Here is a 19,353-nt window from a genome sequence, read left to right as displayed (position 1 = left end):
GAATACAAATATATCCTCCTATTCTACATATAATAATATGGAAAAAGAAAATATTAATATTTATGATAAATATAATATACACAATTTTTATACAGAAAAATCTATTTCTTATAAGGATGAAAATTGTCAACATATTACCTTAAATATGATTTATCTTCTAAATCAAACTTATGATAATATATGTCGTATTTGTTTAAACACGAACACTAATATATACATAAATTTTTATATGATAAATATTTTAAAATATATATGTTATAAAAATATGGAAATTATATTATTAAATTATAATCACATCGAAGATATGAAAAAAAAAATAAATCAAAAGAATAATACTAATACATCATTGTTTAAATATATATATTCATTTTTTTTTTTTAAAAAAGAAGAAAATCATATTTATGATCTCTTCGAAGATCAAATGATGAATCATCTCCATAAAAAAGAAAACGACAAGTTCTATAATTATTCAAACGAAAATACACATAATAATATATACAAATATATATCCGATAATTATTTTTATGATCATATAAATAGTTCTTCAAATAGATGCTCATTTAAGAATCTGAAAAAACAACAGACGGATGATAATACAAAACATATAATTATGGGAAAAGAAAAGTATCCAATGAATAAATCTGATCATGAAAAGAAAAATAATAATACATGTGGTAATATAAATATAGAAAAGGACCAAAAAAAAGATATATTAAAAAAGATATATTTTTTAAAAGGTAACAAATTAGATGATATACAGATTTTAAACGAGTTATATGTCATGATATATATGCGCTTACTATTTGAGTGTTCCTTAAAATTAATTAGCATTAAAAAAAATATACATTTGTTAGAAAAAAAAATGGAGTTTGATAAAGACAATAAAATAATATATTTGAATTCAGCTGACTATATGAATAATTTAAGAAGGAATATATTAAAGCGTTTTAGTAAAAATGAAGAAAGAGAAAACATAAATTCCTTTGCCTCTTTTCCTTTTCTTTTATCTAAAAATATAATATATTTTGAGGATGAAATAGGAAGAAGCAGGGATAATACTATATACAATAATGTGTATGATAAGGAAACAAACAAAACAACAACGAATAATAATAATAATGATAATAATGATAATATTTGTAGTAATAATGATCATATTTGTAGTAATAATAATGATCATATTTGTAGTAATAATAATGATCATATTTGTAGTAATAATAATAATAATATTTGTAGTAATAATAATAATAATATTTGTAGTAATAATAATAATAATATTTGTAGTAATAATAATAATAATATTTGTAGTAATAAAATGTTAGATGAATTTTGTCAAGACAACAAATTTAACGATTATAATACAAGAAAAAAAGAAAAAAGGAAAAGAATTTATGAACTTGCTAAGATATATACTAATAATATTTTTGATTACTTGAAAGGTAAAAAAGAAAAACATCAAAATGAAGATAATACAATAAATTTATATTACATAAAAAAAAAGTTCCCTTGGATTTTTTATTTAAAAAATATAATAAAAAATAAGGACACTTCCTTTATAGAACATAATAATAATATTGTAAATGGTGATATTAAAAATAATAATATAATATTCAAAAAAAAGTATAATTTATTTGAATCATCTATCATATCTTATTTTTATATAAAAGATATATACGAATATAATTATAAGCTGAGATTATATTATATATATGATAATCTTATAAAAAAATTTTGTAGATATTTTTTAAAAATGAATGAACATATAAATAGGAAATTATATAAAATGAAAAGAGCATTTCATTATTATATATATAATTTTGATCAATTTATCATAAATAATTATTATCATATCATACATAAAAAAAATATACATAAAATTCACATTCATTTGAAACAATGTAAAGATAAAGAAATCGATATTGTGAAATTTAAAGATTTATATTACTGTATGATTAATAATATAAATAACATATTTTCTTATATACACAAAGTAGATCATAATGAATGTGTATACAGAATATTTAAGGCTTATAATAAAATATTATTATATGAATATAATTATTTAAATGAAAAAGAAAATATATACTACAAAAATAAAATAAAAAAATATCTAACATATTTAAATAATAATATATCTAATGATTTATATCCATATAATATATCTTATAATAAAATATATAATCAAAACAAATATAAAAATAGGAAAAACTTCTCACATATTTTTTATTCCCTTAAAAATGACATACATCTTCTATTATTTTTATATACACAACGTATTCAAAATTGTTGTGATATATTCTCATATATATATAAAAAATATAATTTTAATGAAAAAAACCCTTTTTTAAATTATTTATATTATGAATTACATTATATTGTTTATTCTGAAAAAAAAAAAAAAAAAAAATTTTTCTCCTTTATTTCTTCTTCTCCATACAGTTATGATACTATGGTCAACTCTTTTACTTTTTCTTATTTTTTTTTCTCTTTATCATATCTCTTGTTCATTTTGTTTTATCACCCTGACATGTATGCTTCTTATATATTTTTTAAAACACTAACATATTCAGGCCTCCCTACGTATTATTATAGTTTATATAATAATATTATGGTAGTGTGCGGTCCCAAAACTTGAATGAACACAAAAATAAATAAATAAATATATATATACATATATATATATATATATATATATATATATATATATGTATGTTTATGTGTGTGTGCTCCATATTTATCATAACCACTCAAACCTTCGTTTTGCATTGTGGACATACGCTTATTTTTTCTGAAACCTCTTTATCACCTTTAAAAAAAAAAAAAAAAAAAAAAAATTTAAAAGAGCGTTTGAAAAATAAAAATATTAATTGTAAAAAAAAAAATATGTTATTGTATTATTACTTGTGTTGAATAAGTGATAATCACAATCTCTGCACTTGAAGTAAAAATATTTCTCTAAAAAAATAAAAATAAAAAAAATAAACATAAAAATATATAATATATATAATATATATATATATGTGCTTGTCTGTCCACATGTTTACATTCACATAACATTGAACATAATAATATAATTTTTACTGTTTTTTTGATTTTCCATTTGATTATTTTTGTCCTTCTCATTAGGAATTGAATCTATTTTTGTTTTTTCAAATAACGAATTATCAACATCTGGTGACATAACTATTTTATATCCATAATTTAAAAGATCTAATACCGTTTTTTCATTTTTAATAATTGGATATTGTTCATTAATAATATCATATTGATATTTAAATTTAAGATATTCAATTTTTTGTATATACCATAAAACTTTGGTTCTTAACCTTTCATATATTAAATCACTTGTTAAATTAATATCTTCATCGCTTTGATTTAATTTTTTTAATTTGATAATATTTATTTCATTATTAGATATATCATTTGATATATTATTATCAATATTTTTTTTTATAAAATTATTTTCCATTTGATTTTGTATTAATTCTGTATCATAACCTTTATTTATAGTATTTTTATTTTTTATATGTTCTGTACTTTTTGTATTCTCATCATTACTTTTCACTCTTCCATGCTGATCTAGATTAACGTTACTCAGGAAATTTTGAAATTCGATATCTGCCTGTTCAATAAACTGATTTTTAAATTCTTCGAGGCTTTTATTCATTCCTATTGTATTTTTATAAATATAATCATCTATATTTTTCTGAATAACTAGATCTTCTTCTTTTTCATAATCATAATCATCATCATCATTATATGTATCTTTTATTTTGTGTTTATTTTTCATTGTATTAATATTATTATTATTATCATTAATATTACTATTATCATTAATATTATATAATGGTTGATCTTCTTCAATATATTTTATTATATTATCATTAAAAAGTTGGAATTGTTCATATGTATCTTTTAATTCTTTTAAATTTTCATCATCCGGATTTTCAAATTGCTCTTTAATTTTTTCATCTAAGGATATATTGTTTATATTAACATCTATAGGATTATTCATATACATATCTTTATCAATACTTATATCATTATTTATATTATCATAATTACTTCTTATTATATTTTTATTATTTCTTTCTATATTTAACTTCATAGTAAAACATCTTAATAATTCGTCATAATGATAATTGAAATATAAATCATCATCTTTCATATTGATCTCCATTTTTTTTATTGCATCTTTCATATGAAATTTTATCTTTTTCTTTTCACAATATAAATTGTATCTTTCGATTTTTTTTCTTATCAAATCTCCTACACATTCTTCATAAATCCTTTCTAATATATTATAACATAAAAAAAAACAAAAAAAAAAAAAAAAAAAAATACACAAATGAGAAATATATTTTATAAGAAGACACATACAATATGTGAAGTATATAAGTGTGCATATGAACAAGTTTATATATATGGATAAATTTTTTTTTCTTTTTTTTTTACTCTTGATATCTCTTATGCATTCTATAACTTTTTGCTTGCTCTTAAAGAAATCCATTATATGCATCATCGAAAACAGCTAAAAAAAAAAAAAATAAATAAATAAATAAATATAAATAAATAAATAAATAAATATAAATAAATAAACATATATATATATATAAATAAATATATATATATATATATTTATCTATCTGCTTATTCATTCATGTGTCCACATTTTCAAAAACCTTACCGTTATATTTTCGTCCTTCAAAAGAAATAAATGTAACGCCAAATAATTTTCCGCATCTTTTTTCTCTTTTACTTTCTCACTTATTTGGTTTAATATAGAGTGCACCTATATAAATATATTAAATATAATTATACATATAAATATATATTGTTGTACAAAGTTTTATTTTATTGTTTTATTTTATTGTTTTATTTTATTCTATTTATTTATTTATTTATTTATTCCTTTTGATTATATAATAAAAATGTATAGACGAAGGGGAGTTCCTTCCCTCTTACCGTAATGTTGCTCATTTGAAAATGTTTAATTATATACGATAAATTGTTTATTATTTTAAAATCAATTTTTGAAAATACGCAATGTAATAAAATTTGTTTAATATTCTCTTTTGTAAATTCGTTGCTTTTTTTTTTGTGTGTGACCTGTTTAATTCTTGTTAAATTATTTATGTTGGATATAACATCATCAATATATTTCTATAAAGGACAAACAAAAAAAAAAAAAAAAAAAAAAAAAAAAAAAAAAAAAAAAATATAGGAAGAATCAAACGGATTAGAAATATAATAATAAGCATAAAAAAATGATCATATGTTTTAATATATATATATATATATATATATATATATATATATCACTTTATGATTTTTTTTTTTTTTTTTTTTTTTTTTTTTTTTTTTTTTTTTTTCTCTCTTATTTACTTGATCATATTGGTTTCTCCAAAACCCTAAGAAAGAAAAGCCCTTCTTCAAATTCTCAAAAAGAAAGAGAGGCTTTTTTTGTTTTTTTTTAAAAGAAACATTTTTTATTCTCGATCTTTTAAATCTTTTCCTATATATTTGAGGACTCCTCAAAAAAAATGTAACACTTTTCATATTGTTCATATGATTCTTGTACTTCATCTTTAAAAGATGAAATGAAAAACATAAATCAAATAAAATGAAACATGAAGAAATGTAAATATAAACATTTTTCAAATACATCTTTAACACACTTTACTAATTTCCATATCACCCTTTCTTAAATATCCCAAAACAAAAAAATACAAAAAAAAATTATAATAAATAAAAAATAAAAAATAAATAACACAATTTAATATTAAACAAATAAACTTGAAATAGAAATAGAAAAAGAAAAAGAAACAAAAAAAATCATTTTCATAAAATTTATACAAATCGGATCCATTTTTATTTTTTTTATTTTTTTATTTTTTTTTATTTTTTATGGTTAAACATTTTTACTTTCATATTTGAATTTTTGAATTTTAATTCCTTTCTATGAATATATAAATAATGTATACAATTGTTTTATATTTATCACATATATATTATATATATATTTTATATACGTTCCTATTAATAAAGCATAGAAAGTTTTTATGAATTGGATTTTAAGGAAAAATCAAAAATAAAGAAATTATAATATAAATAAATAAATAAATAAATAAATATATATATATATATGTATATTTTTTTTTTTTTTTTTTTTTTTTTTTTTTGTATTTTTTTATGTGAAATTTTTTTAGTCTCCAAAAAGATATAACCATGTATTCTTCTCTCCGTGTACATATATATGTATATATTTTTATTTTTTTTTTTGGATGTTTAGAAATTTCATTTTTCTAATGAGAGAATGATAAATATACTTGGAACCATTTTTCTGTTATACATTTTTTTGAACAAGTATTTTATATCATGTGTTAAAAAAGATCCTTATGTTCTTTCTTACATCATAAATAATGACAAATGTTTTAGATTCTTAAAAAATAGAACTCGCAGACTATATAAAGGAAGAGAAAAAATTAAATACGAAGAAGGTAAAACATATAAGGAGACACAACAAATATATGCGAATTAGTAAATATATACACACATATATATATATATATATATATATATATATATAATACCTTTTAATGTTATGTATAATATTAATTTTTTTTTTTTTTTTTTTTTTTGTAGTTGTTACACAAAAGGATATCTCAAATATAAACACAGTTGTGTTAGCCCTACTAGAATATAAGGTATGTCATAAATAAATAAATAAATAAATAAATATATATATATATATGTATGTATACATATTTACCTTATTATAGAAATTATACAATAATTTAAACATTCCAAAGAATTACATTCTTAATGTCGAAGACAATGAAAGTAAACAAATTTGTTATGTATACGTTTTATAATTCAATAAAATAAAAAACGAAAAACATTCTTTTTTTTTTTCTTTTTTTTTTTTTTTTTTGTTTTTTTTTTGTATATCCCTTATTTTAGATTTAAAGAATTTTAAACTGTGGAAAAAATTACAAGATATTAAAAATGAAAAGAGTGACAAAAAAAAAAAGTACATTTATTTTATTTTAAAAAAAATGGAATTCCCTGTAGAAACCATATTTAGTAATACATAAAATAATGAAAATAAAAAAATATATATATAAATATAAAAAAATATATATAAATCAACAGTAACAATTTTATATTATTTTTAATAATGTTTACTTATTTTTTACAGATGAAGAGGAGATACAAAATTATGAAATGGAAGATGTTGAAATAACATCCATGTCTAAGTTGTCAAGTGAGGGACCGAATAAATAATAATATATACACACGTATAAATAAATAGAAATATATATATATATATATATATATATAAATAAATATATATATGTAATACATATTATTTTATTATCTTTGTGAAGCTGAAGAAAATATGAATTATGATATTGACGAAAGACAAGAAGTGCGCAAAGAATTGTTCTCTCCATATATTAAAAAGACAAAAGGTAATTTACATAATATTCATTTCATTTATGATAAAACATAAACCCTATAAAAACATATAAATATACAACATATGTATATATATTATATTTTTGTTAGATAAAAAAACGGAAAATGTAAAGGATTTTTTGGCCCTATATAAATTTGTACCTCAAATAAATGAACAAGTACTGCGTCGACAAAAAAAAAAAAAAAAAAAAAATTAAAGAATCTATATGCATACAATGAATTATACAGCACTAATGATTTAATATATATATATATATATATATTTATTTATTTATTTATTTATGTATAACCACTCGAGTATTATTAATTTATTATTTTTTCTCCTGATAGAGTACGTTACCTAAACATTCAAACAAGAGTGTTCGAAAAAAAGGCATTCTCAAATATATTTTGTATGATCTCAAAAAAGATAAAAATTTTGATTTTCATTATAATTACTACTACGACAATATATACAATAATGTTAAGGACGATGAGTTAGACGATTATTTTAAGTTTTGTATGAAGTTTAAAAAAAGCAATCAAAATTATGATTTGTATGTTAAAGGAACGTCATCCTTTGAAGATGGTACGTTTGTATCTTTTATTAAAAAATTATATATTTTACCTTTATTTTATTTTAATCTATGTATTTATTTATATGATTCTTTCTTTTTCTTTTTTTTTTTAACTTCCTAGAAGAAAGCAAGAAAGAGAAGAAATTTTTTTTATATACTCGAAAGGAAATTGAAGGGGCACATTCTTATGATTTTGATAAATGGTTAGTTGTAAAAAATGTGATGTATTTTTGGCTACCCTTTTTTTTTTTTTTTTTTTTTTTTATAAATATTTTTGGCTGTTTTTTTTTTTTTTTTTTTATTCTTGTTCAGGTCGTTTTCTGATTTTATAGAAGCCCTTGTATTTTTCAATGTATAACCATAAAAAGAAAAAAAAAAAAAAAAATTATATATATATATATATGTATATGTGGGCGTATTCGTGTGGAGACTAGTTTCTATTTCTTTTTTTTTTCCCTCTTAGGATTTGTATATTGATATGAATAAAGAAAGATACGAAAAATTCAAGGAAGATGAAGAAAATGAGAAATTAGATCTTGTAGACTTCAATTCTATAAATTCCAATTTTGTTATTCCAAGTACGTAAAAAAAAAAAAAAATTATAAAAATGTAGAAAGGGAATTCATAATATAATAAAATTTATTTTTTTTTTTTTTTTCTTTATGTAATGATTCTTTTAATTTTGTTCTTCGAACATATAAATGTGTGTATATAATATTTATATATTTATTTTATTTTTAGATGATGATTTGTGGCCAGTTGAATGGCATGGAATGCCATTAGGTAGGCGAAATAAGAACAAAAAAAAAAAAAAAAAAAAAGATAATATCAAATGAAATATATGAAAAGACTAAAAGAAAATATTATATACATATATATATATATATATATATATATATATATATCTTTTTCGTTTTAAAGGTTCGTATATTAATCAAATTAGAATGGGAGATATCGATGCGAAGTTTCATTTTATAAGAAGAAATATTTTAGACTATTTAATGTTTGATTTCAAAACTCCAGAATTTGAAAATAAATATATTAATTTTACATGGAGGAAGTTATATTTGGGAATAGCATGGTAATAAATAAATATAAATAAATATATATATATATTTTATATATATATTTTATATATATGTGTATATTTTTTTTTTGTGTGTGTGTTATGCTTTTAGGTTTATTCATACAAGGGGACATCCAATAGTTATATCACCATATGATAAAATACAATTTGATGTTTTTCCTATGGACTTTTGCAAACCAGAAGAAATACAAGTATGAGATGATATACATATGAATAATATTTATCAAACATAAAGAAAGGGATATATATATATATAAAAGAAAATCTATATTTTATATTTATCACGTACTTACAAATATATATATATATATATATATATATATATATGTATATACTCTTGAATTATATTTTTTTTTTTTGTTTTATTTTTTTGAAGGGTCTTTATTTAGGATATTTAATTGTTCAAGCTCAAGCTCACGAAAAAATATTTTGGTAAATAATAAAACAAAATTTGAACAAATAAATAAAAAAAAAAAAAAAAAAAAAAAAAAAAAAAAAAAAACATATATATATATAATATATATTATATATATAAGTACATACATAAGTAAATATATATACATGTGGATATCCTTTGTAATGCACTTTAATTTTTTTGTCTTTTTTTTTTTTTTATATATATATATGTATATATAGGAATAATTATAGGGATAGATTTGATTTTTTAAAAGGTATACCAAAAAGGAAGATAATAAATATTTTGAACATTAATATATATACGTGTATATATATATATATATATATTTTTTTGTAGTGTTAAATGGTTTATTTATTTTTATTAATTTTTTTCTTTTAGGTCTTGAAATTAATATAAGAAGTGCAGACGATTTAATATTTTAAAAGTTTCATAAGAAAAAGTCACTCTTAATTCACAAATAAATAAATATAAATAAATATAAATAAATATAAATAAATACAAATATATAATTAAATAAATATATATATATATCCAATATTAGACATTTAAATTTTTTACTGTAACTATATTTTTTCCATCTTACAATTATTTTATTTCTTTTCAACATATCATATATATATATATATATATATATATATATATATATATATATACATTTTATTTATTTATATATTCATTCATGTGTGTATTTTTATATATATATATATATATATATATAACGTATGGATGATAACTTTTTATGTTTCCAATTATTTTATTTTATTTTTTTATATTTTTTATTATTTTATATTTTTTATTATTTTAATTTTTTTCTTTAACGTTCTTTTAAAAAAATATGAAAAATTTAAATATCATAAGTAACAAAATAGTTGAGGATAGGGTAAAGGAATATTGTAGGAAAATCGAGGAGAATAAATTAAAGAATGTAAAGCCCACTATAAAATTTGAAAGAAATAAAATAAATATAAATAACAAAAAAAAACTATACTTAGAGAAATTAAGAAATGAAGAAATAGAAAGAAATAATAAGTAAATGTAGACATAATTTTAAATGAACAAATGTTATATATGTTTCATATGTAAATATGGAATGGCAAGGTGTTTATAGAGGGACTTACATTAATATATAGTTTTATTAATAATATGTTTATATATAAATACATATACTTATGATTATGTTAATATATCTACAATTACGTTTTTGTATTTATGTTCTTATTTTCTTTTTATTTTAACTTGTTAGTATTCTTAAAAAAAAATTGGAAGGCATTAATAAGAGGGAAAAAAAAAACATCGAACAAAATAAACAAACAGGAGTACAAAAAGTTAATACAAATAAAAAAAACTTTCTTGCTGAAAATATAAAAAAAGCAAAACTAAAGAAAGAAAAGACAAAAACTAATCATTCCAATGTAACATTGAATGATCATATATCTATAAAAAATGTAAGAATGTAAATATAAAATCAGGATGCACATATTGTTACATGTATGTATATATATATATATATGTATATATTATATATATGTATATATTATATATATATATATTTATTTATTTATATGTGTACCCTTCAGATGAAAAAAATCGTCTATAAGGGTTATGTCGACGATAGCAAAAAGAGTTACAAGTTTTATACAGGTAAAAAAAAAAAAAAAAAAAAAAAAAAAAAAAAAAAAAATATATATATATATATAAAAATATTAATATATTCATATATATATATTAATATATTCATATATTCATATATTCATATATATATACATATTTTTTAAGAGTTAAAAGTGGATGAAGAATCTAATTTGAGTATTCTCGCATTGAATTTGAAAAACAAAAGAATAAAAAAGTTTTTTTATAATAAGGAAAAGCATCACGAGTTATTAAGCGTAAAAAAATATAAAAATATAAAAATATACAAAAATATAATTGTATAATTATATGATTATAATATTATGTGTCGTATTAATCATATGTAAAACCATTGTGGGGACATAACTAAATGATCTCTTCAATATTATAGGAGCATATATATATATATATATATATATATATATATACATATATATGTATATTTATTTATATTATTTATAATTCCCTCTTTTTCTTTTTCTTTATCTTTTTTTTCGAAATGTTCAGCAACTTCATTCGTACGATGAAATAGCAAAAAGCATTACTCTCATAGAAGAAGAAAATGGAGATAAAAATAAGAAAGTTTCATCAAACAAAAAAGAAACAAGAAGAACACAAAATGAAAAACCGATGAGAATAAAAGATAGAGTTATGATGGAAAATATAGAAAAGACTTGTGATTTTTATATCAAAAAATATTTTAATGAGGATTTAGAAGATAATAACTTTTTAGATAATATAGATAAAATGAATAGTTCAGATGGAAAACAATCCAATGATTTATTGAATTTTAAAAAAAGAAAAAATTCTTTCTTATTAATGAAAAATGAAATCTTATATAAGTCAAAAATCAATGAAGCACAAGCTCTTTTAATTTTTCAAAAAATTAAAGAAAAGCTGAAAAAAAATAAAAATTTTATAAAGTCTAGTAAAAATATGTCTTCTTTCGTAACAAAGACTCAAAAAGGTAATCACACATGAAAAAATAATATAAATAAATACATATATATATATATATATATATATATATATATATTTATATTTATATATTTTTTTTTTTTTTATTTTTTAGAAAATAACCTCAACGGTAATAAAAATGCTGATGTAACACACGGGTCGACATCCCAAGATAGACAAATAAATAATGAAGATCATAAAAATGTAAATAATACACAAATAAATGAAGATATACAAATAATAAAACATATAGAAGAAAATATAGAAAATGAACACGATAAATTAGAGGAAACACAAGAAAAAAAAATGGAGGACGTGGCACAAAAAGATGAACAACAAATTGATAACCTAGAAAATGAAAAGGATACAGAAAAAAAAGAGGCTGATGGAGGTGAAGATAAGGAAAAGGAAGGTAAAGAAGAAGAAGATAAAGAAGAAGAAGATAAAGAAGAAGAAGATAAAAAAGAAGAAGATAAAAAAGAAGAATGTAAAGAAGAATATAAAGAAGACTGTAAAGATAAAGAAGAAGATAAAAAAGAATGTAAAGATAAAGAAGAAGGTAAAAAAGAATGTAAAGAAGAAGGTAAAAAAGAATGTAAAGAAGAATGTAAAGAAGAAGGTAAAAAAGAATGTAAAGAAGAAGGTAAAGAAGAAGATAAAGAAAAAGATAAGGAAGAAAATAACGAAAAAGAAGATAAAGAAGAAGAAATAAATTCCCATTTGAATATACATGAAACTAATTATGATGAAGAGCAACTTGGTCTTCCCAAAAAAATGGAAAGTCACCAAGAAGATAAAGAAGATGCAGTGCAAAAAATAAATGACAATAATGTTGATATGAATGAAGAAAATAATTTAAATAATATCTAAAAAATAAAAAATACCCTCTATAGATAAAAATGGTTCAAAGGATAAGGAACCTATTTTATAGTTTTATTTATAACAACAATTAAAAAAAAAAAATATATATATATATATAAATAAATAAATAAATATATATATATATATATATATTTATGTGAACAAAAAAATTGTAAAGATATGGTTAGCATGTCTTTTTCTTGAATTTTTTCATAATTAAAATAACATAGTAATTTTGTATTTACAAAAAAAAAAAAAAATAATATTTATATATATAATATATTAATCATAAATATTTGTATATATGTTAAAAATGTTGGAAAGTACATATTTTTTAAAAGTATACCCCCCCAAAAAAAAAAAAAAAATATTTTTTCCCCAAATACTTAATATAATTTTTTTCCCTATAATATTAACAAATAAATAAAAATAAATCATACACCTGATAACATATATATATATATATATATATATATATATATATATATATATATATATTTATTTATTTATTTATTTATTTATTTATTTATTTTTATTCATACATTTTTTCACATTTTCATTTGATGCGTCCCTTAACCTTCTCTTTATTATCACATGTAGTTTTAAAAATAAACTGGATATTGATATAGCGTAAGTCAAATTCATGTTTAAGTTTTTTTTTGAAAAACGTAAGATAATTGTTTGGTACCTTTCTATATAAGTTTGTAAATATAAGGAATGTTATTGGATTCGTGTTTATTTGTTTTATATATTTAAAATGACATTTTTTTTTTTTTAACCAAGGTATTGGGAATAATTTTAAGAATTGCATAAGGAATAAATTTAAAAGAGATGTAGATATAATAACATTATTCATTTTATGAATATGTATAATTTTATTTAATAATGTATTTATATGTGTATTATTTTTTGTATTAAGAAATATGATAGGTATATCATTAAATAAGTTTGAAAATTCTTGTAAAAAATCATTTCTTTTTTTTTCAAAATTTGTTAGAATTAAATCTATTTTATTTACAATAAATATAATATTTTTCTTTTCTTTTAATAAATAAAAAATCATTTTTTTATCAACTTTATTTAAATTTATATTATTATTTTTAATTTCTTTAATATATATACATATATCACTTTTTCTTATATTAGTATATACTCTATTATTTTCATCAAATAAAAGATCTTCATTTTTAAATTTATGTTGTTTGCTTAAACGACATGTATCTAAAATTTCAATTTTTTTATTCTTATAATAAAAACTCATATCATTATTTATATATTTTCTCTTTCCAAATAGTTCATATATATCATTCTCATTAATTATATTATTTTTTAAAATACTTTCGATTAAACTCGTCTTACCACAATTCTTTTCTCCCAACACACATACCTTTATATCTTTATTATTACACATATTTTCATCGTTCATCATTATTTTATTTCTATATGAATTTATATTAATTTTGTTATTATTATTATTATTATTATTATCATCATCATCGACACAATTATGAAGAGCAGTGGAATCCATTTCAATATTTATGTCACGATGCATATTCTCATCAACCTTACGATGATTAATTTGTTCTAAATCTTTATCTTTTACATCTTTTTTATTAACTATATCTATATGTTTGTTTCCTTCATTTATTATATCATTTGTTGTACAGTAAAACAGAGGTACATCATTTGTATGATTTTCTTGAATATCCTTATCATCATACTTTTTTTTATTTATATTTATCAAATCATATGGATTAGCATGTTCCTTTTTATTCAAAATATTTTTCAGGATTCGAATTCTTTTATTTTTTAATGCTTGTATATCTTTTTTTCTCTCTTCAAAATTATAATTATTTTGTATTTTCCTAAAAAAATATTCTCTAAATTTATTTGTATCATCATTATCATCTTCCTCTTTATTTTTAGGTGTCTCATAAATGGAAGTTTGTTTTTTTTTTATAAATTTATCATAATTGTCATTATATTGGTACATTGTATTATCAACCGTTTGTGTGTCCATAGGATATAAATTTGTGTTCATCACATTTTCTTTTGTTTTGTTATCTTTTCCTGTTTCTTCTGTATTTTTCACATTGTTCATTGTAATTACATTATTGTCATTATTGTCACTATTGTCATTATTGTCACTATTGCCATTATTGTCACTATTGTCACTATTGCCATTATTGTCACTATTGCCATTATTGTCACTATTGCCATTATTGTCACTATTGCCATTATTTTTAACATTTTCATTATTTTTAACATTTTCATTATTTTCATTATTTATTATTTTATTTTTTTTTTCATCAAATTCTACCTGACCAATTTTCCGAGGAGTCCTATTCAATATACGTTCACTAAAATAATCGTTAAATAATTTCATATTAGATTTATCTTTTTTTTTCAAATTTACAAATTTGTAAAAATAATTTCTTGTTTCTGAACTCATGGAGGGGTGAAAAATTCTTACACTTTCGTCGATTATATCATACATTTGGTTATTATTAAAAAGGAGTTCTTCTTCCTTTTCTTCTTCCTTTTTATTAAGAGTATTCAAAAGATTCTTATTTATATGACAATTTTTTAATATATTATCATTATCTTGACTAATATCATTTTTTAATTCATGATGGTCTTTAAATTGGTCATCATTTTGTTGACTTGTAACCTTTTTAATTTCATAAAAATTTATAATTTTTTCCTTAATAACATTTGTTAGATCTTCATTTATATCATATGGGTAGAAAATAATATTAGTAAAATCTTCATATATATCAAGAAAATTATAAGATTGTATATGTGTGTGTTGTGTATTTGTTCCATCTTTTATATTATTATAAACTATAGTATATATATTGTCCAAATTTTTATACATATCTTTTATAATATTATATGAGAGAATATCACATTGTCTTATTTCTGTATGTTTTATACATAGAAATATTAAATTACTATCCATAATTAAATTATAATAATTTTTTAAAATATTATTATTTTCCATATCCATATTATACCCTTCTAATTTCCATTTTTCTAATTTACTTATCATTCGTTCATTTAATCCTATTGTATCCGTTACAGAACATTTCTTTTTATGAAGTTTAAAAATATTCTCATTATTGTTTATACAATAATTATCCACATTACTAATAACTGATTTTTTATGACTAACATTTAATCTATCTAATAAATCATTATTAAAGGATGATTTACCACTATTACAGGCTCCTGCGATACATATTTTGTAGCAAAAGCTTCTTACGAACTCTTTTTTTAAAACATTTTTCATACTACTACTAGGTTAATGGAAATACATACGTAATATATATATATTATATATATATATATATATATATATATATATATATATATATATGTATGTATTTTTTTTTTTTATGAACAATTCAGGAGAAAAAAATTTTTTTTTTTTTTTTTTTTTTTTTTTTTAATTTATGGCTATATTTTCATTTTAGCTGGAAAAAAAAAAAAAAAATAAAAAAAAAAAAAAAAAAATAAAAAATAAATAAATAAATATATATATATATATATATATATATATATTTCCAAAATTGTAGATATTTGTTTTAATAGTTAATAGAATGTAGTTAGAGATAGGGCAACATAAATATATACAATATTAAATATATTAAATGTATATTATTGAAAAGATATTTTAAAAATGTAATAATAAAAAAAATATGTAATTTTTATTACATAAGAGGTACATATATAAATATATGTATATATATATATATATATATATATTTATTTATTTATATTATTTTTGTTCATTATGATTAATTATATGCTTATAAAATAAGAACATGCGTTTTGAGGAGTTGAAAAACTTTTATGATATATTTCAAAAAGATATTGAAGAATTAAAATTCCCAGAAGAAGTAGTAAATGCAAATAATCATAAGCTGAAGGATGAGAATATTATATATTATAAAAAATGGGACTATCGTGAGAAGAATGTAACTTACCCAACTAATTATCGTAAGAATGAAAAAACAGATATGAAAGAAAACATTTCTATTAATAAGAAGAAGCGTTTTATATTTTTATTAAGTTCAGTGGGAAAAGAATTACTCTTAGATAATTTATTAACAACATCCAGAGACAAGAAAAAAGAAAACAATAATATTTTTGGAAATAATTTTTTAGTTATAAGGAAGGAAAGTAATAATAATTATTTAACTATTGTTAATACAAATAATAATTATATTTATGCGCTCATTGTAAGGAATCCAAATATTTTCATTGATCATATTTATTGTCCAACAAAAGGAAATGAAAAAAATGTAGAAAATGAAAAATATGAAAAAAATGTAGAAAATGAAAAAAATGAAAAAAATGTAGAAAATGAAAAAAATGTAGAAAATGAAAAAAATGTAGAAAATGAAAAAAATGAAAAAAATGAAAAATATGAAAAAAATGAAAAATATGAAAAAAATGAAAAATGTGAACAATATGAACAAAATGAACAATATGAACAATATGAACAAAATGTACAAAATGAAAAATATGAAAAATGTGAAAAATATGAAAAATGTGAAAAATATGAACAAAATGTACAAAATGTACAAAGTGAAAAAAATGTTAAATATTCCTTTGTTTATTCTTTGTATAAACATTATAATGAAGAAGTAAAAAAAAAAAAAAAATATAAGAATACTTTGGACTATTATATAAATGTCGATTTTGTAAAAGAAAAATTTAAACTTTTAAAAATAAACACTATCAATATAAGTGATCTTATATGGAATTTACAATTCTCTAAGGAACTTTTAAAAAACAAAATAACAAACTTGAACCATGGGAATTTTCTATGTTACATTATATGTCCTAATGTATTGAATAAGGAATATAAATCATATTTATATAATATAATAAAAAATGAAAAGAAAAAAAAACAAAAGAAAAAAAAACAAAAAAAAAAAAAACAAAAAAAAAAACAAACAAGTCTAACAGATACTATTTTTTATATAGTAGAAGAAAATGATAAAGATTTGCATGATGTGCCCAGAAAAGAAAAAAAAATTTATGCTAAATATAAGGAGGGGCAGGAGGAGCAGGAGAAAAAAAATAAAAGATATGATAATAGTGATGATAAAAAAGGAAGTGAATATGAACATGTTAATTTATATAACAAAGAAGACAAAACTTTAACCTTACAATATAAAAATAAAAAGATTCCCACATCACATGATAAACTTAATAAACATAATATAACATTTTATAAAAACATATCATCCATATTAAATTTATTACATGAAGAAAATGAATTGTATTTACATATGTATAATTTAGAAACATATACACGTATATTTATATATAATTGTGAAGAAATGAATAAGCTTCATTTTTTTCATTTCTTAAAAAAAAAATATAAAAATTTCTATATACATATAGTAAACTTGAATACATTATTTGGTATATATTTTAATGAAACTGAAAGGAATATTTTAAAAGTATTTAATAAATGTAAATATATTTTAAAAAAAAATATTTACAAAAATGTATTTTTAATTATAGATGGAATAGATATTGTAGCAAAAAATGTTCAGAATCAATTAATAAATGACAATGATCATGATAAACATAATTATTTTAACAAAGGATATATTAACATTATAAATGATGAGAAGGAAAGAAATAATGTGCCCTTATCTCCTTCTTCATCTCCTAATCAAAATAATGATCATAGTCGTATATTAACAACATTGTTATTATGCTTAGATAGTATAGATACTATAAAGAAAGAAAATAAAAAAAACACAAAAATAAAAATAAAAATAAAAACTAATATAAATGAAAGACATAAACCAAAATATAACCCTCAACAAAATAAGGAACACATATCGAATTTGTCTATCGAGTCTGATCATTATAGTAGTTCAGATTTTTCTGAAAAGAGTTCTCATGACACAGATCTTTTTAAAAACTCTACAAAACAAAAAAACAAAACAAAAAAAACATCAAATTGTTTAATAACTTATGATTTTAAGAATTTACAACAAATATATAAAGAAAAATGTATCGAATTAAAAAAAAAAAAAACAACAAATAATATAAGTGTTATTATGTTAAGTGATGTGCACATGAATCTTTATAATATATCCTTAACAAGGGCAGGAAGATTCTTCCATTTTATCAATTATTTATCGGAAGTATAAGAAAGTTACTTAAAAATAAAAATTATAAAAATATGTTTTTTTTTTTTCTTTTTTAAAAAAAGGAAATTTTAAAATTCAACATAAACATAAACACAAACACAAATACAAACATAAACACATATATATAATATATATATATTTATTTATATATATTTATTTATATATATTTATTTATATATA

At 18.9% G+C, this 19,353-nt stretch overlaps 6 protein-coding genes across 6 annotated transcripts in view; 4 read left to right on the top strand and 2 right to left on the bottom strand.

Moving 5' to 3' along the window:
- PF3D7_0313900 (conserved Plasmodium protein, unknown function) overlaps positions 1 to 2,635 on the top strand; it is a gene marked incomplete at both ends in the record, with an annotated part of 3,291 nt that extends 656 nt beyond the window's left edge. The window contains one exon of the mRNA XM_001351173.1: positions 1 to 2,635. This exon is cut by the window's left edge and continues 656 nt beyond it. Coding sequence (XP_001351209.1) covers positions 1 to 2,635 — 2,635 coding nt within the window.
- Positions 2,636 to 2,747: 112 nt separating this feature from the next.
- Positions 2,748 to 5,667, bottom strand: PF3D7_0313800 (conserved Plasmodium protein, unknown function; the record flags this gene model as incomplete). The annotated part of the gene is made up of 7 exons (XM_002808576.1): positions 2,748 to 2,806; positions 2,902 to 2,955; positions 3,082 to 4,293; positions 4,456 to 4,531; positions 4,688 to 4,792; positions 4,966 to 5,163; positions 5,386 to 5,667. 7 exons carry the CDS (start codon positions 5,665 to 5,667, stop codon positions 2,748 to 2,750), a joined length of 1,986 nt encoding a protein of 661 aa, XP_002808622.1.
- Positions 5,668 to 6,316: 649 nt separating this feature from the next.
- Positions 6,317 to 9,966, top strand: PF3D7_0313700.1 (conserved Plasmodium protein, unknown function; the record flags this gene model as incomplete). Its single annotated transcript, XM_002808575.1, has 17 exons — positions 6,317 to 6,500; positions 6,646 to 6,707; positions 6,783 to 6,843; positions 6,964 to 7,086; positions 7,202 to 7,267; positions 7,392 to 7,475; positions 7,573 to 7,640; positions 7,813 to 8,050; positions 8,161 to 8,242; positions 8,352 to 8,391; positions 8,503 to 8,617; positions 8,781 to 8,822; positions 8,961 to 9,120; positions 9,218 to 9,317; positions 9,503 to 9,558; positions 9,763 to 9,797; positions 9,923 to 9,966. The coding sequence occupies 17 exons, from the start codon at positions 6,317 to 6,319 to the stop codon at positions 9,964 to 9,966; spliced, it is 1,560 nt and encodes a 519-aa protein (XP_002808621.1).
- A 413-nt stretch (positions 9,967 to 10,379) lies between these two features.
- Positions 10,380 to 13,000, top strand: PF3D7_0313600 (conserved Plasmodium protein, unknown function; the record flags this gene model as incomplete). The annotated part of the gene is made up of 6 exons (XM_001351170.1): positions 10,380 to 10,573; positions 10,788 to 10,989; positions 11,122 to 11,185; positions 11,321 to 11,430; positions 11,681 to 12,140; positions 12,246 to 13,000. The coding sequence occupies 6 exons, from the start codon at positions 10,380 to 10,382 to the stop codon at positions 12,998 to 13,000; spliced, it is 1,785 nt and encodes a 594-aa protein (XP_001351206.1).
- Positions 13,001 to 13,547: 547 nt separating this feature from the next.
- Positions 13,548 to 16,283, bottom strand: PF3D7_0313500 (Ras-like G protein; the record flags this gene model as incomplete). Its single annotated transcript, XM_001351169.1, has 1 exon — positions 13,548 to 16,283. The coding sequence occupies one exon, from the start codon at positions 16,281 to 16,283 to the stop codon at positions 13,548 to 13,550; it is 2,736 nt and encodes a 911-aa protein (XP_001351205.1).
- A 535-nt stretch (positions 16,284 to 16,818) lies between these two features.
- PF3D7_0313400 (conserved Plasmodium protein, unknown function) lies at positions 16,819 to 19,173 on the top strand (the record flags this gene model as incomplete). Its single annotated transcript, XM_001351168.1, has 1 exon — positions 16,819 to 19,173. One exon carries the CDS (start codon positions 16,819 to 16,821, stop codon positions 19,171 to 19,173), a length of 2,355 nt encoding a protein of 784 aa, XP_001351204.1.
- Between the last annotated feature and the right edge of the window lie 180 nt (positions 19,174 to 19,353).

The sequence above is a fragment of the Plasmodium falciparum genome, assembly GCF_000002765.6.
Source record: "Plasmodium falciparum 3D7 genome assembly, chromosome: 3".
NCBI lineage: Eukaryota > Apicomplexa > Aconoidasida > Haemosporida > Plasmodiidae > Plasmodium > Plasmodium falciparum.
Note: the sequence above shows the minus strand (reverse complement) of the source record. Positions and strands in the feature narration are given on the sequence as shown.